The 27,910-nt window shown below is 45.7% G+C and overlaps 3 protein-coding genes and 5 non-coding genes across 8 annotated transcripts; 7 read left to right on the top strand and 1 right to left on the bottom strand.

Moving 5' to 3' along the window:
- Positions 1–2,803: 2,803 nt before the first annotated feature.
- LOC127311519 (pentatricopeptide repeat-containing protein At3g62470, mitochondrial) lies at positions 2,804–5,071 on the top strand. Its single transcript, XM_051341956.2, has one exon. It carries the CDS (start codon positions 2,832–2,834, stop codon positions 4,770–4,772), a length of 1,941 nt encoding a protein of 646 aa, XP_051197916.1. The 5' UTR covers positions 2,804–2,831; the 3' UTR covers positions 4,773–5,071.
- A 2,357-nt stretch (positions 5,072–7,428) lies between these two features.
- Positions 7,429–10,092, bottom strand: LOC127311511 (uncharacterized). The gene is made up of 7 exons (XM_051341947.2): positions 9,888–10,092; positions 9,724–9,795; positions 9,134–9,201; positions 8,091–8,202; positions 7,912–7,995; positions 7,712–7,819; positions 7,429–7,621 (listed from the first exon to the last, which is right to left on the bottom strand). Exons 1-7 carry the CDS (start codon positions 10,083–10,085, stop codon positions 7,541–7,543), a joined length of 723 nt encoding a protein of 240 aa, XP_051197907.1. The 5' UTR covers positions 10,086–10,092; the 3' UTR covers positions 7,429–7,540.
- Positions 10,093–16,393: 6,301 nt separating this feature from the next.
- TRNAK-CUU (transfer RNA lysine (anticodon CUU)) lies at positions 16,394–16,466 on the top strand. The gene has a single exon. It is a non-coding gene; the product is annotated as a tRNA-Lys (tRNA).
- A 146-nt stretch (positions 16,467–16,612) lies between these two features.
- On the top strand, positions 16,613–16,685 carry TRNAK-CUU (transfer RNA lysine (anticodon CUU)). Its single transcript has one exon. It is a non-coding gene; the product is annotated as a tRNA-Lys (tRNA).
- A 471-nt stretch (positions 16,686–17,156) lies between these two features.
- On the top strand, positions 17,157–17,229 carry TRNAK-CUU (transfer RNA lysine (anticodon CUU)). Its single transcript has one exon. It is a non-coding gene; the product is annotated as a tRNA-Lys (tRNA).
- Positions 17,230–19,102: 1,873 nt separating this feature from the next.
- Positions 19,103–19,175, top strand: TRNAK-CUU (transfer RNA lysine (anticodon CUU)). The gene has a single exon. It is a non-coding gene; the product is annotated as a tRNA-Lys (tRNA).
- Positions 19,176–19,259: 84 nt separating this feature from the next.
- On the top strand, positions 19,260–19,332 carry TRNAK-CUU (transfer RNA lysine (anticodon CUU)). The gene has a single exon. It is a non-coding gene; the product is annotated as a tRNA-Lys (tRNA).
- Positions 19,333–22,512: 3,180 nt separating this feature from the next.
- On the top strand, positions 22,513–23,235 carry LOC127311495 (metallothionein-like protein 1). The gene is made up of 2 exons (XM_051341933.2): positions 22,513–22,729; positions 22,836–23,235. The coding sequence occupies exons 1-2, from the start codon at positions 22,542–22,544 to the stop codon at positions 23,005–23,007; spliced, it is 360 nt and encodes a 119-aa protein (XP_051197893.1). The 5' UTR covers positions 22,513–22,541; the 3' UTR covers positions 23,008–23,235.
- The last annotated feature ends 4,675 nt before the right edge of the window (positions 23,236–27,910 follow it).

Below are 27,910 nucleotides of genomic sequence, written 5' to 3'. Positions count from 1 at the left end.
GATGCTGATACGTCTCCAACGTATCCATAATTTCTGATGTTCCATGCTTGTTTTATGACAATACTTACATGTTTTGCTTGCACTTTATAATGTTTTTATGCGTTTTCTGGAACTAACCTATTAACAAGATGCCACCGTGCCAGTTCCTGTTTTCTGCTGTTTTTGGTTCCAGAAAGGCTGTTCGGGCAATATTCTCGGAATTGGACGAAATCAACGCCAAACATCCTATTTTTCCCGGAAGCATCCAGAACACCGAAGGAGAGTCGGAGGAGAGCCAGGGGGCCACCAGAAGGGTGGGCCGCGCGGGCCATACCCAGGCCGCGCCCCCCTGTGGGGAGGCCACCCTGTCGACCCTCCTGCGCCGCCTCTTCGCCTATATAACCCCTTTCGACCTAAAAACGCAGTACGAATTGACGAAACTCTAGAAAGACTCCAGGGGCGCCGCCATCGCGAAACTCCAATTCGGGGGACAAGTCTCTCGTTCCGGCACCCTGCCGGGACGGGGAAGTGCCCCCGGAAGCCATCTCCATCAACGCCACCGCCTCCATCATGCTCCGTGAGTAGTTCCCCCATGGACTACGGGTTCTAGCAGTAGCTAGTTGGTACTCTCTATCCCATGTACTTCAATACAATGATCTCATGAGCTGCCTTACATGATTGAGATCCATCTGATGTAATCGGTGTTGTGTTTGTTGGGATCCGATGGATGATACATTATGATTAGTCTATCTATAAAGTTTGTGAAGTTATTGTTGCTGCAATCTTGTTATTCTTAATGCTTGTCACTAGGGCCCGAGTGGCATGATCTTAGATTTAAGCTCTATACTTATTGCTTAGATTGTATCTACAAGTTGTATGCACATGTCGCTGTCCGGAACCAAAGGCCCCGAAGTGACAGAAATCGGGACAACCGGAGGGGATGGCGGTGATGTGAGGATCACATGTTTTCACCAAGTGTTAATGCTTTGCTCCGGTACTCTATTAAAAGGAGTACCTTAATATCCAGTAGATTCCCTAGAGGCCCGGCTGCCACCGGCTGGTAGGACAAAATATGTTGTGCAAGTTTCTCATTGCGAGCACGTACGACTATATATGGAAAACATGCCTACATGATTAATGAATTGATGTTCTTTCTTAATGCTTTATCAATCCTATCAATTGCCCAACTGTAATTTGTTCACCCAACACTTGTCACTTATTATTGGAGAGTTACCACTAGTGTAGATCGCTGGGAACCCCGGTCCATCTCTCATCATCATATACTCGTTCTATATGTTATTGGAAGTAGTATCAACTATTTTCTGGTGCCATTTCTCTCATATTACTGTTACCGCTGCTGTGTTACTATTACTATTGCTCTCATATTACTGCTGCTTTCACATCACCCCTGTTACTAGTGCTTTTCCAGGTGCAGCTGAATTGACAACTCAGTTGTTAAGGCTTATAAGTATTCTTTACCTCCCCTTGTGTCGAATCAATAAATTTGAGTTTTACTTCCCTCGAAGACTGCCGCGATCCCCTATACTTGTGGGTCATCAGTACTCTCTCCGACCAATAACCAATAGCGGGATCTGGAGATCCATAATGGCTCCCACATATTCAACGATGACTTTAGTGATCGAATGAACCATTCACATACGATATCAATTCCCTTTGTCACACGATATTTTACTTGTCCGAGGTTTGATCATCGGTATCACTCTATACCTTGTTCAACCTCGTCTCCTGACAAGTACTCTTTACTCGTACCGTGGTATGTGGTCTCTTATGAACTTATTCATATGCTTGCAAGACATTAGACAACATTCCACCGAGAGGGCCCAGAGTATATCTATCCGTCATCGGGATGGACAAATCCCACTGTTGATCCATATGCCTCAACTCATACTTTCCGGATACTTAATCCCACCTTTATAACCACCCATTTACGCAGTGGCGTTTGATGTAATCAAAGCACCTTTCCGGTATAAGTGATTTACATGATTTCATGGTCATAAGGACTAGGTAACTATGTATCGAAAGCTTATAGCAAATAACTTAATGACGTGATCTTATGCTACGCTTAATTGGGTGTGTCCATTACATCATTCATACAATGATATAACCTTGTTATTAATAACATCCAATGTTCATGATTATGAAACTAATCATCTATTAATCAACAAGCTAGTTAAGAGGCATACTAGGGACTCCTTGTTGTTTACATAACACACATGTATCAATGTTTCGGTTAATACAATTATAGCATGGTATGTAAACATTATCATAAACACAAAGATATATTATAATAACCATTTTATTATTGTCTCTTGGGCATATCTCCAACAGCACTGCCACGAGGAGGAACACCACCATGAAGCACCAGCCATGTCCAACGTGGTTGTCCCGACATGAAGCCGAACTTCGACACATGAGTAAGACCTACTGCTATTTCTACCCTAATGTGTACAAAAGCACTGGTGTCTCCTCCTAGCTGCCTTCGACCGGCATCGCTGACGGGAAATTTTCTGAGCGACCTGACTGATGAAAGCCAACTCTCAAGGTACTATAGCTGGTGGAGAGGGAGAGACAGCGTCGAGTCCTGTTTCTCGAAAGTGACCCTGTTTCTTAATTTCACTTCAAAACACATGCGACTCTATTTTTTTAGAAGAACATCGAAAAAAAAACGCATGCAGCTCATAAGGTGGATTTCGGCCACAGTAAATAGGGCCCAACTTACGAAACAGCAAAATGGCTAACTGTTAGGCCGTAGAATCATTTAATGGGCCCAGCCCAGTGGAGATGACCACAAAACTACACCACGCACTCACCCCATCGCCCGACACTATCCCATGGCGGTTAAGCCCAAAACCGCCACCTCCGCTTGCCTCGCCGCCGCCGCCGCCGCCCATGGAGACCTTCAAATCGCCGGCGCGGCCCTTCTCGCCGCCGCGGGAGCCCTCCGCGGCGACGGTGCTGCTGTGCCCTTGCGTGGTGTTCCTCCTCCTCGCCCTCATCGCCACCTCCATCGCCCTCACGGTCCACTTCCGCCTCTACTGCCACTCCCCTGCCGGCCACCTCATTTCCCCCCACAATTGCCCGCGGCACACCTGAACTCTAGCGCAGACAGCATCTGGGGCGAGGGATCAGGCGCGGGCCTGCTCCGCAGCCGCGCACTGCCTGCAATTTCTGCGAGATCCCGTTCCCTCCTTGCCGCGTCTCCGGCATGGGGTCGCAGCGCGCTGTTCCGTTTCGCTGGGTCGAGATGCCTCTCAACCTCCACTTCCTCCGCCTCTGAAGACGAGGACTTGCCGTCGCAGGCGCCGTCGAGCGACCCAGAGCACTTGGGCCGCGTCTGCGCCGCCATCGCGGACGTCATCGCCGCTGGCGCCGACGCGAACCTGGAGGCAGCGCTGTCCGCGCTGTCGCTGCCGCTCTCCGAGGCGCTCGTGCTTGCCGTCCTCGACCGCTTCAAGCACGCACACAAGCCATCACGCCGCTTCTTCCAATGGGCCGCCGCATCTGGTGGGTTCGCGCACACCCCCCTCACCTACTGCAAGATGGTGCACATCCTTGGCAAGGCGAGGCAGTTCGAGACGATGGTTGCACTAGTCCAAGAAATGGGGAAGACGGGTACCCTGTGCATGGACGCCTTCAAGATCTCCATTAAGTCTTTTGCCGCAGCTGGTGAGATCAAGAATGCAGTTGGCGTGTTCGAGATGATGAAGGTGCACGGATTTGATGATGGGGTGGAATCGTTCAATTGCTTGCTAGTCGCTTTGGCCCAGGAGGGGCTGGGGAAGGAGGCTGCGCAGGTGTTCGGCAGAATGCGTGATCGGTACACTCCGGACCTGCGCACATATACAGCGCTCATGCTGGCATGGTGCAATGCAAGGAACCTGGTGGAGGCTGGGCGGGTTTGGAATGAGATGCTGGACAAGGGGATGAAGCCAGATGTTGTCGTGCACAACACAATGATTGAGGGGTTGCTTCGAGGGCAGAGGCGGCCCGAGGCTGTGAAGATGTTCGAGCTGATGAAGGCGAAGGGGCCTCCCCCCAATGTGAGGACTTACACAATGCTGATTCGAGACCATTGTAAGCGGGGAAAGATGGACATGGCCATGCGGTGCTTTGAGGAGATGCAGGAGAGTGGGTGCCAGACGGATGTCGCTACCTATACGTGCTTGCTTGTGGGTTATGGGAATGCAAAGCGAATGGATAGAGTGACGGCGATGTTGGAGGAAATGACACGGAAGGGGTGCCCTCCTGATGGCCGAGCGTACAATGCGCTGATTAAGCTGCTCACCAATAGGAAGATGCCAGATGATGCATTAAGGATATACAAAAAGATGATAAGCAAGGGGCTTGAGCCCACAATCCATACATACAACATGATAATGAAATCGTATTTCCTTGGCGGGAGGAACTATTTGATGGGTTGCGCGATGTGGGATGAGATGCATCGGAAGGGGATTTGTCCTGATGGGAACTCGTACACAGTGTTTCTTAATGGTCATATACGGCATGGCAGGCCTGAGGAAGCATGTAAATTTATCAAAGAGATGATTCAAAAAGGTATGAAGGCTCCACAGATAGACTACAACAAATTTGCTGCAGATTTCTCCAAAGCTGGGAAGCCAGACATATTGTTTGAATTGGCTCAGAAGGTGAAGACAGGGAAATTTGATGAATTTAACGTGTTCCATCAGTGGGGAGAGAGAATGAGAAGTCGGGTCAAGCAAACTGTCCCTAATCAGACTAGTGAGCAGGGACAGGACGCTGTAAGATTATGATGTTTGTAATGATGATTGGAATTTTAGTGCTCCTGCTATTTAGGAAAGAGGTGCTATAGTTTCTCTGATGTTGTATAGTAACACTTCATTAAAGATTATGTCTCTTCTTAGACCCAAAATATGCAGTAAATAAATGGTTAAATAGTACTCAAGTTCTAGAGTTTGTGAAACCAAGGTGTGCTGCACATCGAAGCATCATTTAATGATGCATTTGTACTGTCAAAAAAAATGCATTTGTGATTTTTTCTAGGTATATCCTAGTATTGATCTTCTAATGGATCAATCATATATTTGCTTCTTATGGTTGTGTGATGCTGTTATGCTGGTTTAGGCATTGGAGCTAGCTGGAACTTAAGGGCTACATACACCTGCTTGATGTCACCCAGCAATTTATTCTCTGTTGAGTTTGAAGTTTACAAAAACCATCAAACGAGTTTACGTTGCTGTTTGGGAGCACATCTGTTGCAAATTCTGCAGAGAGATATAACCAACTTATCTTTGAATGATGGCTGCACACATGCTCGTACAATATTAACAACAATGCATGGTTAAGGTGTCGTCATGTTGTTAGCTGAAGTTCTTTCAGCAGTGCTACATGTCACCCAGCAATTTATTCTCTGTTGAGTTTGAAGTTTACAAAAACCATCAAACGAGTTTACGTTGCTGTTTGGGAGCACATCTGTTGCAAATTCTGCAGAGAGATATAACCAACTTATCTTTGGATGATGGCTGCACACATGCTCGTACAATATTAACAACAATGCATGGTTAAGGTGTCGTCATGTTGTTAGCTGAAGTTCTTTCAGCAGTGCTACCTTGCAGCAAATATGAGCGTCCACATATTTTTACTACCAGCTGATCCGTACACTGGTTCATATTTATTGAGCTATATTCTAGATTGGTGATTTGGGTCTCATGCTCAATAGTCAATCCTGTGGGTATGATTTCGTCTATGTTTCTGCATATATCTATTCAGGGAGTTTTCTGTATGACTATATCTTGTCATAAATTTCTGTCAGAATACTGTAGATAGTTATTCTTTACCTTTTGCAAAGTAAAGCACCCCACACTTACCTATGGTCTTTTCTGACAGGAACAGTTTCACATTACATGTTAACAAGAATTTTAGATAGGTATAATAGTCCATTCACTAACCATTAGCATGCAGAAGCATTCTTACACGTGAAGCAACATTGTATCAGCCTTCCAGGTCAACCTGTCATGTACTTATGGTCTACACTGTCAAAGAGTTGTCCAAGTTATACGGTTTATTGACTGCCCAACTGTTGCTCTTTCAAGTTTCAACTTCTGAATTATTATTTATCATTAATTATTTGGAGATATGTATGTGTGCGGTGCATTTTGTTAAGCAATAGATATTTATATGGTTCTATGAATTATCTGATTCTTTCTTGTTTCTGTTGTTAGTGTATTATTACAAATGGGATAAATTCATGATTGACGAATGCTTCATATCAGGAAAAAAAGTGTATCATATTGATCGCTCCCTTGGCTTTTACCTAAATGGTGGAATTTTCCAGCTATCTACAGCTTGGAAAGTGGATGACCACCTGCTATCTTATGTGGGGATGATGCTTTGTTGATATTGCAATGTGGCACACTGCTGACCTTGTGATCTGAGATTTGGCTGATATGTGGTGGTTTTATAATATCTCGATGTTGGTATTTCAGCATTATATCTGCATTATTCTGTTCTCTACTAAATGCTATGGTGCAGATTAGCTGGCTTTAAATGAGTCCTTACACTATCTTAATATCTCCTACTACCACACATTCTAGCCCTATAAGTGTACCATGTGGTGAGTGGTTCCAACTTGGTATTTGGTTGGTACGAGGCACTATCTAACGTATACTGTTGAGTTTGTTAGCTCCCATGAGTACTGTTACACATTTATGTTTGGTGAACTCTATTTATTCTGATCCATCCTCATAATCAAAATTTAAACCTGGCATATGTGGCATGCTCGCTTTTCAACTGTCGTGGTGTAGATCTTGTTTTCTGTTCATACTACTCCTGGATTAATCTTTCCAGGACCATTTGGCTGGTAAGAGAGAAGAAAAAAGGAAAATAATGCATGACATGACTCTACCCTTCGGTTCACATCTTTCCTGAACTCATATTATCTTTTCTGGGAACTGCATTAGCGGACATTGACTGTTAGTCTGTTAGTCCTACAATTTATATGTTTAGATTTTGGTACTTACCATTCTTCAACAAACTCTGAGTAGTTATTATTTAAATAAATACATCTGGTGGCTAACTCTGGATTCTCTTACATTAATTCACTTCAAGATAGTGTAACAGCTTCATGCAAGCTAGCTGCTTAGTTCTGAACCCAGATATTGTGAATCACAAAACAAAGAGATATTGTGTGTCAGAGAGGGAATGGAATACATCGATGTTTTCCTACTTGATTTGTAAGAAATACCCCTTTAAATACTCTTTTTTCATGTATTTGAAGTGTTAACACAGTGGTGCCTTTTAAATGATTTCTTACTTAGACCAATTGCATGTGGATATGGAATTATGAAAATGAGTACTTAAACAAGAACATGGCCCTTTTTTTCCCTTTTTTTATTTTAATTTTCACTCTTTTTTGACCCTTGATTCTGAGGCTTCTATGGAACATGGAACTGAGAAAGATTGCATCTGCTGTACAACTTTACTATATAAATATTTATATGAATAGTTTACAAATGATGTTCTGGTTGAACATTCCCCGCTTGCAATACACTATGTACATTGTTCAGTGAACATTAATTACAAGCTGCTGCTGCTCCTGGCTGCGCCTACTGTGCATGTTTGATGCATTCCTTCTTCCTTGCTCCTGCAGAAACAGAGCAATTCTATCAGCACGTTCTTAGTCAGCATCATACTCCTGGGAATCACATATGAGAAGCTTCCAGCCAAGACCAACCTGTAGCAGCTGCAACCGATACTGGCGCCGCCCGTGTTGAATCATGCCGATCACCCTCATGACAGCGTAGAACGGCAGCAAGATCCCAGCAGCCCGAAGGAAGTACATCTGTAGAACAACACCCCTTGGTTGTTAGTTTCATCTGATCTGTTACTCTAATCTCTTTCTTCAGCTTGAAGCATGCCAATGAATGAGCTCACCGTGAGGAGGCTGAACGCACAGTGCTCCGCGGCTTCGATTGTCACCACGGCAATGAGATGCCACACGAGCAGTATAATGGTAAACTGCATATTAACATAAATTTTGGGAATCAGAATCCACCAGACCGACAATTCATGGACAATGCGCTTCGGTTTAGTGCCAAGCCAACAGCTCGTACCGTTATCGTCAGAGACTGGCACCAGGAGAAATAGGCACGATCCGAGCCGTCCATTGCCCCGTCGGATGCCGCGTATGGCATTCCTTGATGTTCATCATCCTCCTCATCATCGCTGCACAAGAATTGGGAAGTACACTGTCAGGCAATATTCAGTTCATGGATGGTACATCCGGTGGTTGCCAGTGCAACATTCTGCTCTGCCGTGCGGGCAAGATGATTGACGACGTGGGCCGAGCATTAGCTGGATACTGGCGGTGGATGTGCTTTGACATTGTTGGTTCGTTGTGATTTGGAGTTTGGACACACGCTTTTGACAGGACAGGAGACCTCTCACCAATGCAAAGAAACACCTCACATGTACAGGTCAGTATATCGTTGTATGCAGCTGTCTGTCCCTTCTCTCCGTCTCGACATCAACACAGAATAACAGAAAATCAGTTTGTGTTTACCACCTACTGGATGTCGGGGTAATTGTACGAAAATGTCGCGATCGGGCGACACATTTTTGCAAAATTTGGTGCTATCGCGTTCTTTTCCGTATAGCCATCACTGGTCTTTTCTTTTGCCTACAGCAGTGTCGCTTGGATCTTGCACATTGATGGGAGCTGCTCCAAAACCCCGTGGTCCCTAAGCCTAGATCGGAAGGTTTACTTGCTTCGTGGGGCCTAAGATGAAATTAAGCTCGTAGGATGACCTGAGGTGTATATCTACCTGTCCGACCATTAAAAATGATCAATGACGACAGATCTCATCAACCCCCTGGTGGTTAGCATCCTAATCATTTTGCATGATTAGTTGCTGTTCTGAAAAGAATGTGGTACCTAATCATATGTATGCCCTGTTCAAAATAAATAAATATAATATGTATGCTTTGGTTGGACGGCAACCTATGTGCTATGCTACTGGAGATAAGACCGCTGCATCATACCGGCCAGCTAGGCCTTGATTGGATGAGCCTATCAGGTTCTAAGTGCAGAATTGACAATGCAACCGCTTCTTGTTTGTATCAGAGAGAGAGAGAGAGAGAGAGAGGTGGGGCCTACCTGACAGTAACAAGCACTTCGACAACCGGAGTTTTCTTGGGAGGGATTGTGTAGGCTGGCTCGAATCTCTGTCAACAGAAGCATAATTTAAATATCAGGTATATATATATATATATATATATATATATATATATATATATATATATATATATATATAAAAGCATAATTTAAAGAAAATACTAACATGACGAGAACTTTATATGAAATGGGGTATAATTGAGAACATGGCCGTTTGCTGAAAAAGTTGGGCAGGAGATGATAGTATGCACGAGGACATTGCACTTGCTAGCTGTTGATTGCATAAAAAAGGCTACAGCTACTTTGTTCGTGTTCAAAGACTTCTATTGCTTCGCTTGTACAAAAAAACTCATGTACATGTGGACACTTGATTACGAATCGTCAAAAAGGGTTTAGGAGGAGGTAGCTTTGTAGACACCTTGCCCACAAGACTACGCCTTTATTTTAGTAGCGTCTAAGATCACATTCCATGGATAGACTAGCAATAGTCGATGATTACGATCACAATTAGCCCAGGAACAATACAATTCCAACAAGAAAAAGAAGTGCATATGCTGACACGCAAAACCAACCTGAAGACAAATCTCGCAGAGGGTGCTCCCCTTCTCATCACACCACCTCTGCACACATCCCCTGTGAGCAAACTACATGCATGAACAGAGCATAGTTAGTTAACTAGAAGCAACGAACCACAAACATGGATGATGGGCCAAGATGATGATCCATAAGTATGTACCTTGAGAGAGCCGGAGCATGCGCAAGGTGACTCCATTGCCGCACACCACTCCTCCTCCTCCTCATGGCAAATCCTGCACTGCCTCATGGAGCAGAAAGAGGAAGAAGAAGAGAGGTCGTCTTCTTGTTGTTCCATCTGTTCATCTCTTCCTCTCAATACAATGGCCATTGCTCTGTTGCTTTCTCCCTCCCTTTCCATGCTTGTCGACGGACTAATGGAGGTGGGGTTTAAATAGCCAACCAAAAGCAAAAGAGGAAGGAAAATCCAAATGTTGTGAGCGTGGGCCACCACCACCTACAGCTACCAACCACTGTTAAAAGAGAACTGGAGCCATATTGTTCCGTTGGTGAACCAACTACTGTCAGCCTATCACATGCAATTATGAGAACCTAACTAATTGGCTGTTGTTAGGCGCGTAATCTCGGGCTTTTAAAATCTGCCATCTGCTGGTGGATTCCACAGCCTTTCAGCCACCATTACAGCGAATTAAGTACCAACGCATGCCAGCGGCAGCAGCTAACTTTTGATGCTCCCTCTGTAATGTATGATACTCTTTAGTGGAATTTCAATCATATGAGGAAGCGGAAATTCCCTATATATATGCCTTGGGAACAAAAAGACGAGCCTGTAGTATTCGTGTAACATTCCCACGCAATGGATTAATCATCGCGGCCTCTTTGATTCGATTTAGGGTGTTACAAATACACAAAAGCGAAAAATGTCGCAATGCTATGCAGTTCTAAACATTTGACTACCATAGGAAATTCCATCAAAGGGTCTTTAGTCACACTATAGGAGAACACTAGAATTCGTCTACAAAATTGGAATGAATGCTTTTTTTTTTTTTTTTTGCATAAAATGCACTGCAAAGGATCTCTAGGAAAGATTTATATATTGCATTCTCAAGAATCGAACGACACTGTTAAAACAACTTTAGTGTGGATAAGTGTCTAAAATAAAATCCGGCTAGTAAACTCCTCCACATGACTAACCAAACATTCCAACGACATCGGGAATTGGGCTTGGGCCCTATAATTATACTGTCTTTTAAAGCATATATAATTTGATCAAATGGAACTAGTAGTACTCTACTTACATTTGGTACAATTAACTCCTCCTAAGTCACATGACGAGATTAGGTGTGAAAAAGGATTGTGTATTCTCAGAAAGAGATTTCTATTGCCCAAAATGCGGATGTTCAAAGCTCAAACGATCTAGATCAAAGTACGGGGGGGGGGGGGGGGGGGTAGAGCAAATACAGACGGGTATTGGTAGTTTCACCGTCTATCAAAAAAACTAGGCACACAATAGTGCAAGATACGATTAAGAGAGCATATATAAAGTTGTTTGAAATATGCCCTAGAGGAAATAATAATAAAGTTATTTGCATATTTCATTGTTCATGATAAATATTTATTCTCCATGCTAGAATTGTAGTAAGAGGAAACATTAATACTTGTGTGGTTTGTAAACAACACCAAGTCTCTAGTAAGCTTTTAAGATACTAGTCCATTGGTTAATGATGATTAAGGTTTCCTAATCATAGACATGTGTTGTCAATTATCAATGGGGTCATGTTATTAGGAGAATGACATGATGGAAAGACCTAAATAAGCGAAGCAATTGGATCGTATCTTTTTTTAGATTGTTGTTGCTTTCCTATGTCAAATATACCTTGTCCTTAGACCATGAGATTATGTCACTACATGTACCGGAAGAATACTTTGAGAGTGTTAGACGTCACTTCCTAATTGGGTGATCATAAAGGTACTCTTAGATATCTCAGAAAGTACTTGTTAGGTGGTAATGTATCAAGAGTGTGATTTTCCCATCCGCGTAACAGATAGATATACTCAGAGCCCGCTCAGGTAATGCACATTCTATATCGCTTGCAAGCATGTGACTAATGAGTTAGTCACAAGTGAACGACGTGTTACCATATCAGTAAAGAGTACTTGTTGTGAACGAGATTGAACTAGGTATGGTGATACCGACGATTGAATCTCGGGCAAGTAAAATATCGCGAGGCAAAGGGAATGGAATATGAGATTGATTGAATCCCTGACATCGTGGTTCAACCGATACAAGATATTTGTTGAATGTGTGGCAATAATAATGAACTTCCAGGTTCCGCCGGTGATTATATTGATTGAAGATCATGTCTGCACATTCTCAAACCCGTAGGGTCACACAATTAATGTTTGATGTCGCTAGGGTACTAGTGAGATCTGAATTATGGTGATACCCAAAATTTTTCGGAGTCTCTGATGGGATCCATGACTCGTGAGGAGGTCCGGCATAGTCCGGAGAATAAGATTCATATATGGAAAGTCAACTTTAGGGTTGCGTAAAAGTTCTAGAATTTCTTGAGAAAGTTCTAGAAGGTTCACCTATGGGACCCACCTATCATGGGGGCCCCATGGACGAAATCCCTTTGGGAGATAGAGTCCAGATGGATTCTACACCCCTTGGCCAGCGCCCATGGTGGGAGGTGGGGAGGAGTCCATCTTTGAACTTCCCCTTCCTTATCAGAAACCTACCATATAAGGAGGGAGTCCTTTTTCTTGAGGGATTGGGCTCTTCACTTACTTGGCCATCCAACCACCTATATATATAAGGGGAGGGGCAAGGGCAAGGGCACACCACAAGTGCTTGGCCACACCACTGCACCCCCAAACCCTAGCCCCCCCTTCTCTCTTCCACCTCCACCAATACTACTCTGGCTTAGGCGAAGCACTGCAGAAATTGCACCGCCTCCACCGCCGCCGTGTTGTGGATCCAATCTCATCTACCTCTCCACCTCCCTTGCCGGATCAAGAAGGAGGAGACGTCATCAAGCTGAACGTGTGCACATCAGGAGGCGATATACATTGCGGGCTTGCGGCGTTGATCAGATTGGACCGTGAAGAAAGTACGACTAGATCGACCGTGTTTTTATGCTTCTGCTTAGCGAATTTACAAGGTTATGTAGATGTCAATATCTCTCTCGCTACTTGCATCTTGTAGTTTGGATCTTAGCTTTTGTTCGTATCCGTAGGAACTTTTTTGTTTTCCTATAAAAAATTACTCAGAGTGGAGACGGATACAAAAATCCTTGGTTGATTTAGACAAATTTTGCCTCAAAGTAAAGATCAATAAGCAGTGCAATATCTATTTAGAACTACAACATTTCTTGGGCATATATACATGACCTTGTAGGGTAGTCTTCAGAAAAGCAAACATGTTGGGTGGATCGAAATTATACATACGGTTTCATTAAAAAGAGGGATCACCGAATATGGCGGATATCTCATCATGTACCCTACGATCGAAGTCAAACCCGGCTTGTGGATGAAAGTAAAGCAAGAATAGCTACCCGGTCGAGCATCTCCATCAGTTGGGACTTCCCAGGCCAAAATCCAGCGCTAAATAGCGCCAGATGGATGTAAAAATTGGCCTGGAGAGACCCATTTTTCCAGCCATGAGTTTAGGATGGATGAAAGTATTTTGATCGTAATACGGCGAATTCAGACAAAATTGGGCGAACCTCGTTCAAACATAAGCGAAATTTAATGAAATTTAATATATAGAGGCGAGTTTGTACATAAATAGGCCGAATTCGTACATATATTTGAATTCGGCGATGGGATAACTTAAACTTAAACTAAAACCGGCCTTCTACATGCCGAAATGGCGGTAGAAGGCCGTGTAGTCGCCGCCGCCGTCGTCGTTGTCGTCGCTCGAGTTGCCGGCGTCCTGGGGCGGCGGCGCCTCGTACCAGCGGCTTGAACCCTGGCCAGCGTCACCGACGCGTGGCGGCGTCGGCCGGTAGATGTCTTCGTCGCTGCTCTCCTTGAGCTTGATAACCTCCCTGGGCGCGGCGTTCCTTCCCGTGGCTGGTGCGGCGGCGCGGGCGCGAGTTGCCGCGCGGCGGCGTGTCCGGCGACCGCCGCTCGCTCCGCCTCCTGGCGCTCCCAGTCCCGCCTGGACCACTCCAGTGCGGCGTCGATGGGGAGGTTGTTGTCGGCGCGCACCAGGTCCTTCAGCGACCTGGCGATCGCCTCCGCCACCGCGGCGTCCTCCGCGCGCTTGGCCTCCTCCTCGGCGAGCTGGTTGGCGGCGGCCGCGGCGGCCTCCTTCTTCGACGACTTCCTCTTCCGCCCGCGTTGCGGAGAGGAGGGTTGGTCGCGGATGACGAGGGCGCCGCTGCTGCGCCCTCTTGTCGGCGGTGGAGACGCCGGTTCCTTCTTGACGAAGGCCGGTGTCGACGGAGACGTCGGCTCCTTCTTGACGAATACCGGTGTCGATCCGCTGGACCTGGACGCCGACCTCGACCCAGACACGGCGCCATCCTCCTCGGCATCCAGGAACTACCGTGCCGGCGCGACACGGTAGCCGCCTCCGGTGGCGGCATTTCCAGGACGGGGTAGTTCCCACCTCGATGTGCGCGAGCACATTCAGGAGGGTGCAGCCAGGCGCGCTCCACCACCGGCGGCGGCCGGCGGCGTTGTTCCTTGCCGGAGGAGGAGGAGGGCCGTCATACGCGGCGAGTTCGCGCTCGTACCTGCGCCGGAAGAACTCGGTCTACGAGTCGTAGTTGTTGGGAAAGAAGCGCGGCTCCGCGCGCTGCTCGTCAGTGAAAGTGGTGAGCACTGCTTCTATCCCCGCCTCCAGGGCTGCCCGACCCATCGACGGTGGCGGGATGGCACGCCGCCCGCGCTTAGTCTCCATCCTCCCGGCGCGCGGAAGTCCGGCGGCGCCGGGTAGCCCGCCATGTGGAGGAACCACCCCTCCCATTGGTGGAGAGAGCGGCGGCCGAAGCCATTGTTGGTCGCGTCGTCGTTCGCCATTGCTTGATCGCCGCTGGTTCGTTCGAGATCGGGGAAGATTTGGGGAAGGTGAGCGAGGTGAATGCGGGGCAGACGCGGTAGTTCGGCGATAAATAGAGGTAGGCGCGCGTGATACCGAGGCGACGACATTAACTCGCCACGTGGAAGCTACGCGTCCGGCGAATACTGACCGGCGGCAGGCTTTTACAGCGCGTGGAAGACGATGCGATGAGGACGACGATCGGTGTCTCTCGCCGACAAGTTGGGGCCACCAAACGCGCGGGAAGTTTTCTCGGCGTTTCCCGCGCTTTCGTTTCGTCCGGAGTCCCCGAGCGCTCCCAGGGGGCCGCGGATGGCCTGGGCTCTCCGGACGGATGAAAGACCTAATCCCGACGAAAACGAGGAACCGGGAGCGCGACTGGACCGCTTTCGTCCATCCGGATGACAAAACGCGGTCCTGGGGCCTCGTCGGGTAGATGGCTGGGGATGCTCTAAAACATAGCTTGTTTTTGTTAGGGTCTAGAGTATTCTTGTTGAATTCAAATTCAGGTTAGTCTAGTTCTTTTTTTAGGGGAACAATGGGCGAAAAATCGCACATGGATGGAGCTCGGGCTACACTGAGCCTGTTTGTTACAAAAGTTTAGAATCCCATTTTACACTTTAAATATTTTTAAGAAAAAAATACAGGTATATAAATGTTTGGTATGTCATCATAGTTTCATGGAATTATCTTGTTAGATATGATGTACACCTTTATCGAAAAAGATATGATGTACACAAAAAATAAAAAATGTGAATACAGAAATCGAGTTTTGAAATGCCCATTTGGAGCCACATTTCGTGATCTTTGTGCAGCCCAAAATACAACATAAGTAACAAAATCTTGCACGTTTATAGAAATTATTTTATGTACCTATAGAAAAAATATCTTTTTTTTATTACAATTTTCAACTATTTAGCGATGCAAGGGACCTCAAGTATCGTTTGAGCCCAGAACCAGGCCTGTTTCCTTCGCAGATAGAACAGGCCTCAGCCCAGCCAATCTGTTCTTTCCGCTTGGGCCAATCCCAGAAGCTCCCTTGGTTTCGAGCCCAGCATCATGAACTCTCTTATCCCTCGCGCTATCCACAAGCTCCGATCTCGTCTCGTGGCACGGCGCGACGAAACGTCTCGGAAGCGGACAGAACCACGAGAACGCAGTGCTTGGCCGTGACTCCAGGGCTCGACCTGCGCGACTCGTGCGCCGTGGCGATCTCCGGTGCTCTGGCGTCTCTGCCACCAGCCACTCCGGCCAGGCCATCGGAAAGCCTCCTCTCGCTCCTCCAGGCCTGAGAGAGGCGCCCGATCGGCAACACTTGGAGCACTAATGCGGCGGACGGAGGCTCTGAATCTCGGTCCACGACTACGGTCCGAGTAAGCGAATTCTTAGCTGCATCTACGATCTGATTCTTTGCCGGGTCTGATCTACTCTTTTCGTGGAACGAACTGGAAAGCTACTTGTTTGGCACCATCATGCAGGATCCATCCAGGTCCCAAGGGCGGAAGTGATTCCTTCGTCCGTTCGATCCATGTCAGTAAGTAATCGCCATGTAGATATCGTCAATTCGGCTGTGGATAAGATCAAGCCAGTTCGTTGACTTTGGACCTTAGATATACAGAGATTGTTCTTTAGTTCGTCGAAATTTTATCGTTCAATTAGCCCGTCTAGCTCAGTTGGTAGAGCGCAAGGCTCTTAACCTTGTGGTCGTGGGTTCGAGCCCCACGGTGGGCGATTTCTTTTTTTTCACCTTATCTACTCCTTTCTGAAAAGGAATTGGAGCTTGTTTAGCTACTCCCGTTCCTGCAGGCTTGAGAGAGGCACCCGATCGGCAAGACTTGGAGCATTGCTGACATTCCCAGAATTTTACCATACAAGTTGCCCGTCTAGCTCAGTTGGTAGAGCGCAAGGCTCTTAACCTTGTGGTCGTGGGTTCGAGCCCCACGGTGGGCGATTTCTTTTCTTTCACCTTATCTACTCCTTTCTGAAAAGGAATTGGAGCTTGTTTAGCTACTCCCGTTCCTGCAGGCTTGAGAGAGGCACCCGATCGGCAAGACTTGGAGCATTGCTGAATATCTGTCCACGACTATGGAGTAAGCGAATTCTCATCTGCATCGACGATCTGAGTCTTTGCTGTCACTGCCCTGGGCTGATCTACACTTTTATTGGTAGGAATTGGAACGTTTGGCAATTGGCACCATCATGCAGGATCCATCCAGGGGCGGAAGTGCTTGCTTCGTCCGTTTGATCCATGTCAGTAAGTAATCTCCATGTAGATATGTTCGTCCGTTTGATCCATGTCAGTAAGTAATCTCCATGTAGATATGGTCAATTCGGCTGTGGTATATTCATAGGCCGATAAGAACTTGACCTTAGAGATGCAGAAATTGGTTTTAAAATTGTCGGAATTGCATCATTCAAATAGCCCGTCTAGCTCAGTTGGTAGAGCGCAAGGCTCTTAACCTTGTGGTCGTGGGTTCGAGCCCCACGGTGGGCGAAATTTTTCCCTCACCTGTCGCGCACACTGTGTGTGTTCTGTCTGCCTGCCTCCTGCTCCTCCCAACTCTCAGACCTTTTTTTTTGAGGTAATGGGCAACTCCCTTTCATTCATACATGAACTTGTTCATTATATATAATGGCCATGATCAGGGCCGCCAGAGCACGAGTTCCTCGATCATTACATGACCGATTAACATGGATAAAAGTACAAGGTACAAACTTTGTAGCCCAGTTCTTAATGTCATACACAATAGCTCCTAGAGGGGATCTATCCAAGCCTGGAGACCTGATCTTGTTGATCAAAGATAAGCAGTAAGATTGCTACCATGATCTTCTGTACGCCAATATCTCTAGCAAAGAGCAAGGCTTGACGTAGTGCCATGGCTTCTGCAATTTCAGGATCTTGAACTCGCTCAAAGAAGCCCCTACTAGCTGCCTGCAGCTTCCCCTGATGGTCACGTGTCACAACACCAAAACCCATTCTTGTAGACTGAGAGAAGATCGCAGTATCCACATTGACCAGCATCAACCCTTCCGGTGGCGGAGACCATTTTTTGGATTAACTTCGAGGTCTCACATCTGGTGGAATTGGTCGAACTGGGAGAGACACTCGGTGACTTTTTTTTCTCACCTGTTGCACACCATGTGTGAACTCTCAGACCTTTTTTATGAGGTAATGGGCAGCGCCCTTTCATTCACACATGAACTTGTTCGTTACATATAATGGTCCTAATTACATCAGGGGACTCATTAAACCAACATGATCTAACATCATTCTCTGCCGATTTGGCCAGAGCATGAGCTGCCTCATTACATGACCGATTAACATGGATAAATGTACAAGGTACAAACTTTATAGCCTAGTTCTTAATGTCATACACAATAGCTCCTACATTGGATTCATCCAAGCCTGGGGACCTGATCTTGTTGATCAAAGATAAGCAGTCCGATGCTACCATGATCTTCTGTACACCAATATCTCTAGCAAAGAGCAAGGCTTGACGTAGTGCCATGGCTTCTGCAATTTCAGGATATTGAACTCGCTCAAAGAAGCCCCTACTAGCTGCCTGTAGCTTCCCCTGATGGTCACGTATCACAACACCAAAACCCATTCTTGTAGACTGAGAGAAGATAGCAGCATCCACATTGACCAGCATCAATTCCGGCGGAGACCATTTTTTGATTGACTTCGAGGTCTCACACCATGAGAGACACTCGGCGAATTTTTCTTCTCACCTGTCACACACCATGTGTTCTGTCTGCCTGCCTCCTGCTCCTCCAACTCCCAGACTGGGAGAAACTTTCGATCGGCAAGCCTTGGAGCACTGCTGTGGCTAGGCGAATTCTTAGCTGCAGTCTACAATCTTTGTTGCAGCTGCCTGGCTCTTATCTACTCCTTTCTGGAAAGGGAATGGAGCTTGGTTGGCAGTGGCACCACCCATGAAGAGATCCATCCAACTTCGGGTCAGAATTGCTTGCTTCTCCAAGCCCGGATGAGGCACCCGATCGGTCTCCTCCAGCTGATACTTGGAGCGTACTGTTGTGGCTGACGAGCTGAATATCGGCCTACGACTCTGGTGCTGCAGTCTATGATGTGAGTCTTCTACGGGCCTGATCTACTCTTTTGTTTGGCATCAGGATGCAGGATCCATCCAACTTCGGGACGGGAATACGAGATTGCTTGCTTGCTTCGCCCGTTCGATCCATGTCAGTAAGTAATATTGTTGGAGAAACCGTGAGTTTGGGCTATGGTTTTCCGACACGGTGATGAACTAATGATAAACTGATAGTGTACTGTAAGAAGCTAGTTGACCTGGGAAGTTAGAAGTGCACAAGGTTGGTTTTCTGATAGACTAAGTATCCAACAAAATGCCCGTCTAGCTCAGTTGGTAGAGCGCAAGGCTCTTAACCTTGTGGTCGTGGGTTCGAGCCCCACGGTGGGCGATCTCCCTTTTTGATCGAGTTTTCTTTTTTCTCGTTGAATCTAGTTCGTGTTGTTATATGTACTGCTCATGTTCCAGCATACATGCCCGTCTAGCTCAGTTGGTAGAGCGCAAGGCTCTTAACCTTGTGGTCGTGGGTTCGAGCCCCACGGTGGGCGATTCTTATTTTTGCCGAGTTGTTTTATTTTTTTCAACTAGTTATTTCATAAACTTGCAATCTGTCTCCTCATTCATGAGTGTTTGCAACTAATTATTTCATTAAACTGCACGGTGGGTGTTTCTGATTTTTAACGAGCTGCTTTTTTCTTCACTGATGTTCAATTCTATCTCGTTCCTGAGTTTCTGCAACTAGCTATTTCATAAATTTGCAATTTGTATCCTCGTTCCTGAGTTTTTGCAACTAGTTATTTTATAAACTTGCAATCTGTATCCATGGTTCAGAAACATGCTCAGGTTCTATAAGGAAAGCCAAAGATGCCCAGGTTCAAGCCAAAGGTGCCCAGGTTCAAGCCAAAGGTGCCCAGGGAAACCAAACACACCCTAAGGGAAGCATTTACTAGAGTAAACAGCTTGCATCTAGATTCATAAATTCATTTAGTATGGACCACCTATTCAAACTAAGAAAAAAAGCTTTTCTTTCTAAACTGGATGTGGGCCTTGCTGAAGATCAGATATTTCCCGCTGTGGAATGGTGATATTTTAGCAATGCCACATAGGATAAATGCTGATGTGGAGGAAAGAGAAAGTTAAAAAAAGACTTTGCCTTCTCTTAGTTAAGAGATGATCTCTTAGCACAATCTGTCTCACCACATATTTAGCATGTACTAAAGATAAAACTAAAAAATAACCCATTGTACATCATATTTTACCATCATATCTAGATTACATGGCACAGTTAAGATAATACAGTCTTATCAACCATTGCACATGCCCTAATTATCTTCACATATACGAAACGTTTCCAAGGATTGTCTGCCAAAAAAGGTTCCAAGGATTCTTTGTTACTGCACCTGAATTTTTCCGTGTATCTGAAAAAATGATTTGCTTTTATACTCGTGACTTGGATGTGATACATTATTGTTGTCTCGGTTAAAACTCAAAACAACTAAAACAGACAGGTTGGCAGTCGAGCCTATTGACAATTGTTACCTGAAATTAAGTATTCTTGTGTACTTGTTTTCACAATTGCACTTATGCGCTCTTCTTAAACCAAGCATTATGCCTTGGAATGGAAATACTACTAAATGCTTGGTGGTACACAATATCTAACGAACAGAAAGGAGAGCTCATAAGTTAATGAGCACTCTAACATGCTCCCTCTGTCCTAAATTATGTTACGAATAAAATTTCATCAAAAAAAGTTGAAGTTTGACCAAATATATATAAAAAGTATCAATATCTACAACATCAAACTTATATTACGAGAATCACCGTGAGATATATTTTCATAATGTATGCATTAGATATTACAACGATTAAAATGTTTGAGTTTATACATGATCAAACTCTACAAAGTTTAACTAAAAATTATATGCAGCAAATTTTGGAACAGAGATAGTACATGTAAAAAACCAATGCTACACAACCAATATTTTACATACAGTTTACATAATAACCGTGCCATTGGACTTATCCTTACATCACATACCTTTTCAAATTACACCTTATGCATACAAAATACAAACATATCATGTTGATTTTGGAAGACATCAATAAATAAAAAATTCTAGTGCTCCCGTATTTTCTTGTAATAATCAAAATACAACTATTATCGACAAATAAAAAATATTGTCCTAAATGCAATAAATGTGCGGACATTCCTATTTCCTATCTACTCAAGAAGAAGAATTTTGGATTACAATGGAAGAGAGAAAAGGGAAGTGGCGAGAGTTTGTTGGAGTCACGTCTCCCGTACCCCCTCCAACTGGCTTGTCTCATCTCAACAATTGTGTCCTTTGATTATCATAGCACTTAAGATGGCTAATCATAACCACAAATGGTTGTCATTCACGGGGTTTGTTATGTATGTTTGAATTAAGCTCATGCCTGCCTATATGTTTACCTACTCAAATGTGCCCAAGGTTTTGATGTCTATGAATTGACCAATTTCGGGAAGAATAGAGTGTTTCGGAAAATTAACCTTCACTCAACAAAAAGAACAATATTCTGTTCATGACCGGAAAATTAGTAGGGCAGATTTGTGTTACCATCAAAACATTATCATGTGGCCATGTGGGCAACTACTCAGGGATTTTATTTTTTCTAGGTTGCTAAGGGGCAAAACTCTCAAGGCCCAGTAAATGACTAAATGATCAGATAAGAAAAAAAACACAAATATCAAGTTATTTGACTCTAAAAAATCTTTTCTGAATATATCGATGTTGCTCCATCACGCTACACTGTAGATTGTGTTGTTTTTTCGTTATATGTAAATGTATGCCAATATTGCGGGGACTACGGTGCTGCCGGTTGCTTCGGAGATTTGGCGCTCGAGGGCGCCATACATCTGCAAGTTCTTCGCTTGGTTGGTGTCCCGAAACAGGGTCTGTACGGTGGATAGGCTCCAGAGACGTGGCCTAGCAGGAGACGCTCCAACACCTATTGCTTGGTTGCATGGTCGCCCGTGACGTGGTGGAACAAGTTGGAGTGCATGACTGGCGCTGGCTCTGAGATAGTGCACTGGTGGACCTTGCTTCGTTGCCCCAGTGGCGCAGAGACACTTGTGGAGAGCGATCATCCTGGTCTTCTGGTGTATCTGGAGGCATAGGATTGACGTAGTGTTCAATGGCGCAACCCCGACGGTGGCGGCCATTCGACATAGGATCAGGGAGGAGTTCCAGAGGTGGCGTGTAGCTAGGCTTTTCCGCTCGGACTCCTTGGATTTTTTCGAGCCTTCTCCTTTTGCATGGCGGGATGGAGATTAGGCTTTAGATGTTGTAGGGGAGCTGCCACCCCTGTTGGCAGTGGTACACATGGCTTGGGCTTTCTTGTCCTTTCGTCTATATGTTTAGTACACCTTACAGGGTGTATTCTTGAAAAAAAAAACGTAAGTTTATCTAGAAGCTACTAGTTCCTTTGAGGCAAAATAAATTAAGATGGCAACCAAAGAAGGCCCATTTCTTGCTGGCAGGCAGATGCCGTAGTCAATAGATACAAAAAAAAGACTTAAAATAGTGTACTTATTAGGTCTTTATATCATTCACTAATTAGTTGCATAGTTAGAAAGGAAGCGAAGTCGACTACGCATTGTTGCTTTACCAGAAAGCAACCATATCTCAACTGAACTATACTTTGAAATTAACACGTTGGATTTAAAATTGCCATTGGAGGGAAGATGACCAATTCTAGGAATCGTGTACATGCAACAATGCCCATTCCGAACACACTTGTTCGCCTACAAATAGCGGTGCAGAAGTCGAGCCTAAGCATTGTGCTCACCATCCCAAAGCAAAGCAAGTCTAAACCTTTCATCCAGAGCAGTGAGCTTACAGCAAAGGTAAGGATGTCTTGCAACTGTGGATCAAGCTGCGGCTGCGGCTCAAACTGCAACTGCGGGTATGCATTTGCTTCTCTCTTTCAAATACAAAAGGTTCCTGCTAGCTACATTAAGTTTCTGCTGAATAATTAACTGCTCTGATTAGTTTGATTTTGCCAATTGCAGCAAGATGTACCCTGACTTGGAAGAGAAGAGGGGCGCCACCATGCAGGCCACCGTCGTCGTCCTCGGCGCTGGGCGTGCCAAGGCGCAGTTTGAGGAGGCCGCCGAGTCCGTCGAGGCTGGCCATGGTTGCAGCTGCGGTGCCAACTGCAAGTGCAACCCTTGCAACTGCTAAGATGCAAGCGGTCGATGCGCTTGTGGTGATCGTGCCGTGTGTGATGGAGTGAATAAAGGAACCGGCGCTGGCCATCTTGTTGATGCTGTGGTGTGGTTTGCTCTTGGTGTCCTACGTTGTGATTTCTGTCATGTAAACTGTGTTTGGTGTGCGCGAGCCTGTGTGGTGTGTGCATGTATATTTGTAATGGCCCATCTGAATTGAATATGACAAACAGGTTCGTATAAACTTCTGCAGGCCCAGGGCTCTCAAATAGGGTCATGTAAACAGTAAACATAAGGGTGTGATTATTTCTTAGTCGACTGAGAACTAATAACTTCGTTCTCAATCAATGTCATCAAATTATGTTGCAACTAATGATTAGCACGAATCACGATGCAAATTAAATGATATAGGATTTGACTTAGCATGCTAGTGACATAGGCATCCCAATGGGCCTGCCGAAGATGGTACCCGGGATTTACTGTAGGCCCACGACCCGAAGTTTGGGAAGTTCGGAAGCCCAATTAAGAGATAGTTTGGAACGATAGAGTTGTAATAGGAATAATGACTTGTAACGATTACGGGACGAACTCAAAGAGTCTCCCGGACTTTGTAACTTGTATATCATAAAATCCTCGGCTCCACCTCCTATATAAGGGGGGGTCGAGGGAGAAAGAGAGGACCGATTTCATTGTCAACACAACTCTAATTTTCTAGTAGTCGAGTACTTTTCCGGCTGAACCTTCGAGATCTATTTGTCCTCTACTTCCAACTAAACCCTAGTCTACAATCTGTAGGCATTGACAAGTTGATATCTTGTCAATTGGCGCCGACCGTGAGGACTAGAGGCGACAAAGAGCTGATCTCGATGGCACGCTCAACATCGTCGACGTCTTCGGTGGCAAGCAACGCATTGGATAGAGGTAAACATATCAAAACTGGTCTAGTCGATTTTGTTCCTCACCCACCCTCCCGTTTGGATGCATATGCACATCTGGAGGAGCCTATGGAGATGACGTTTGGAAAGTTCTACTTCCGCGTCGGGAAAGAAGGATCGCATCGTCTCGAGGTTCTGGTTTTGTCGAGAACACCGGTGGTGGATTCCGATCTTTCGGATTCATCGTCATCGTTCGAGTCAGGTGCCGAGGAGATCTCACCACCACGCTTCGGCAAGGCTGCAACAAGCGAACAACTCGTCAAACTCTTCGGCAACATATCCTTCGAGTCGTCTGCGGACTCAAGTATAAGCAGCGACTTGGACAACATCGAAAGCCTCGACTTCATCGACAAATCTACTTCTGTTCGGGAGGTCTTCGCCGATCTATACGATGGTGTCACCAACCTCGACAAAAGTCAAAATCTGAAAAATCACCAAGTCTATGTAATTGGAGAAACAAGCCGCACGCAGCAAGAAACGTCAGAGGCTTTCGATGATGTGGGCAATCCATACGTCGATCCCGCTGATCTTACGCGAGGTTTAGGCACCAAATATGCGGGACCTGTAGCACGTCAGATGGTGCAGCTTCCGCAAGCAGCTTGGGACAGAGCCGCAAAAGCTATCGATAACACGGAGCCAATGACTACTACTGCTACAGCCGAAGAATTACAGGCATACCAATATAGACTCGCACGTGCAGGTCGAGAACTCGAAAAACAGAGAGCCAAGCTTGATAGGAGAAGGGATGCAGCTTCCGCGTCAAGCAGACGAAGGGCTGAGCTAAGTCAACAATCAGGTACCTCGGGAGGAGACGGTCATAGAGCAGCTCGCAACAGAGTCAGATCTCGGTTGCAGCATATACCTGAAGCTGAGAGGGAGAACCTAGTTCAAAACCTCAACATGTCATTTATGTCAATAGACACAAGGAGAAATATCATTCCCAAAATACCGGAGGCAGGATATATGGCGACTCAAGCTTTTATATTGGCATCCAGGCCACCTCCTGGAGACCCGAGAGAAGCGTTGTACAATATGGCGATGGCAGGAGTTGGAGTCATGGGAACAACATTCGCAACTACTAGCACGCCTCTCGAAGGTGCATCAAGACAAAATAGTCCACGACCCACAGTGGTAATACAAGATCCTCCAAGATCAAGTGGTGCAAGAGATGCAGCAACACAGGCGCGAGTTGATAGAGCGCGGCAAGAAAGAAGAGAACGTCGGTATTCACATGAGGTTGATGAGGAGGATATGTGCGGACTCCCTTGTTTCACCCGATGAGTTCGCAAAAATCGGGTCCCATCTGGGTTTAAATTGCCTGACAACTACAAAAAATTCGATGCCCTGCAAGATCCTGAGGATTGGTTAGTCGACTACTTGAAGACGGTGAAATTGATACGAGGAACTAAAGCGACGGTCATGCAGAGCATCCAGGTGCACCTGAGTGGAGCAACAAGATCATGGATAAAAAAGCTGCCACCTGGATCCATCGACAGCTGGGAGACTTTCGAGGAGATATTTGTGAAGAATTTCTTATCCACATGCAAGAAACCCGCGTCGTTGGAGCAATTAAGGGCCTGCAGACAAAATTATGATGAACCTATGAGGGCATATATCCATATGTGGAACATCATCAAAAACTCGGCAGAAAACATATCTGACGAGAGAGCAATAGATGCGTTTGTTGCCGGAATCCGAAGAAAGGACTTGGTCGAAGATTTGGGAAGGACCAATCCAAAAACAATAGCATCACTTATGTAAACAGCGAATCGCTGGGCGGATGGCGAAGATGACGTTCATAACAAGAGACACAGGTCGCCAGAGGAGGACCGCAGCCGAAATAATCAAAATAGACGATGTTTTTCTCGACAGTTTTCTGATTATGATGCTCCTGGCCAAATATCGGCTGGTTTCCGAACAACTAGTGGCAGTAACAATAGAGATGATTACCAGAGAAGTTATGAGCAAAGAGGTGATCAGCGGAAGGGTCCCCGTCCCAACAAGCAAAATAATGGACCAAGGTTTCAGAGGCCATATGTATCACCCGAGGAACTCTTAAACGGACCATGCCAAATGCACTTTTTCCTCAACAACAATGGAAAGAGGCAATCAGGGCATCTACAGAAGGAATGCCGAACGTTCCTAGCACTACATCGATATGCAGGGCATACCAGCACGCAGGCAGTAAACAGAAACCCCCAGGGACCAAGGAGTGAGATTCACCTTCCACCTCCACCAGCCATCACGGACGAAAATCGCCATTAGTTGCAGATAGCGGCAGCTCCACAGCCAAGTCCTTATATCGATAGCAGTGGTGCGGTTTCGATGATTCAGAAAGGCAGGCCATCCAATAGAGTTCAGAAAGTAATCTCGCGACAAGTTTTTATGGCAGAGAAGATGCCCCCACCAACAATCGAGTACCGAACTGGTCAGGGCAAGACATCGGTTTCACTATAGCTGATCACCCGCAACAAGTTCCACGACCAGGACAGTCTGCTTTAATCTTACCAGCGGTGATCGCATGATTCGACGTTTCACGAGTGTTCATTGATGGCGGGAGCAGTTTGAACCTCATGTACGCGGATACATTGAGGAAGATGAACATATCCTTGGCAAACTTACTACCAACTGACACGCGCTTCCACGGTATCACACCAGAAAATCCAAATTATCCATTGGGGAAGATCAATCTCGACGTTCAGTTTGGAACCCGAGAAAACTACAGAAGATAGAAGTTGGAGTTTGAGGTCGTGGATTTCCCATCGCACTATCATGCTTTGTTAGGGCGACCTGCCTATGCCAGGTTCATGGCAGTACCACATTACACATATCTCTTGTGGAGGCTCCCTGGACCCAAGGGGCCCAATCACAGTAAAAGGAAGCTTTGCGCTAGCCGATAAATGCGACAAAGATTTTCATCGATTGTCAGAAACCTTCGGGATGCAAGCAGATTACATGGCGTCAAGGCTAACAACCGATTATGATGTATTGCCTAACGACGGGAGACCACTGAAGGAGCCGACTTTTGATACTTCCAAAAAATCAAAGGAAGTATAGATCCACCCGACAGATCCTAAGAAGACGACGTCCATTGCAACAGACATAGATCTCGCATAGAAAAGCGCGCTCGTCGAGTTCCTCCGTAAGCACTGGAAAATCTTCGCATGGTGTCCAGCTGACATGCCAGGAGTACCCAGGGAACTCGTCGAGCACCACCTTAAGTTAGATCCAGTAGCTAGACCAATCAAACAACATTTGCGGCGATTTTCAGAGCCAAACCGCAAAGCTATGCTATCAGAAATTAATCGACTCAGAGAAGCAGGATTCATCAAAGAGTTACATACAGAAGCCACATGGGTCGCAAACCCAGTATTGGTCCCGAAGAAAAACACAGAAGTCCTTCGCATGTGCGTCGACTTCACGTGTCTCAATAAACATTGTCCAAAGGATCACTTCCCCTCCCAAGGATCGATCAAATTATCGACTCCACGGCAGGCTGTGAACGTCTTTCCTTCCTGGATGCATATTCTGGTTACAACCAGATCCAGTTAAAAGAAGAATATGAGGTCAAAACGGCTTTTATAACACCTTATGACGTGTTTTGCTATAGAACAATGCCCTTCGGGTTAAAAAACGCGGGAGTAACATATCAACGGATGATGCAGAAGTGTCTTGCCACACAGATTGGCAAGAACGTCCAAGTGTATATCGATGATGTCGTCATAACAACAAAGAAGGGGTCAACCTTGATCGAGGATCTGAAGGAAACTTTCGATAACCTTGACAAGTTCTGTCTCAAGCTGAACCCGATGAAGTGCTCCTTTGGCGACCCTGCAGGAGAACTTCTCGGCTTTCTGGTGTCAGCAAGAGGAATTGAGGACAACCCGGAGAAAATTCAAGCCATCGTGACGATGCGGAAACCAACAAAGTTAATGGAAATACAATAGCTAACTGGGCGAGTCGCAGCTTTAAGCAGATTCGTCG

The sequence above is a fragment of the Lolium perenne genome, chromosome 1 (genome assembly GCF_019359855.2).
Source record: "Lolium perenne isolate Kyuss_39 chromosome 1, Kyuss_2.0, whole genome shotgun sequence".
NCBI lineage: Eukaryota > Viridiplantae > Streptophyta > Magnoliopsida > Poales > Poaceae > Lolium > Lolium perenne.
The sequence above is the reverse complement of the archived record's forward strand: the minus strand, read 5'-3'. Positions and strand labels throughout refer to the sequence as shown.

Excerpts from the sequence above, each read along its gene's own strand:
- LOC127311511 (XM_051341947.2), bottom strand. The coding sequence starts at position 10,085 with ATGGAAAGGGAGGGAGAAAGCAACAGAGCAATGGCCATTGTATTGAGA. Across the intron at positions 9,202-9,723 it reads TCTGCGAGATTTGTCTTCAG|AGATTCGAGCCAGCCTACAC; the intron begins GTTGGTTTTGCG and ends TTCTGTTGACAG. Across the intron at positions 7,622-7,711 it reads ATCGGTTGCAGCTGCTACAG|GAGCAAGGAAGAAGGAATGC; the intron begins GTTGGTCTTGGC and ends CTGTTTCTGCAG.
- LOC127311519 (XM_051341956.2), top strand. The coding sequence starts at position 2,832 with ATGGCGGTTAAGCCCAAAACCGCCACCTCCGCTTGCCTCGCCGCCGCC.
- LOC127311495 (XM_051341933.2), top strand. The coding sequence starts at position 22,542 with ATGCCCATTCCGAACACACTTGTTCGCCTACAAATAGCGGTGCAGAAG. Across the intron at positions 22,730-22,835 it reads GGCTCAAACTGCAACTGCGG|CAAGATGTACCCTGACTTGG; the intron begins GTATGCATTTGC and ends TGCCAATTGCAG.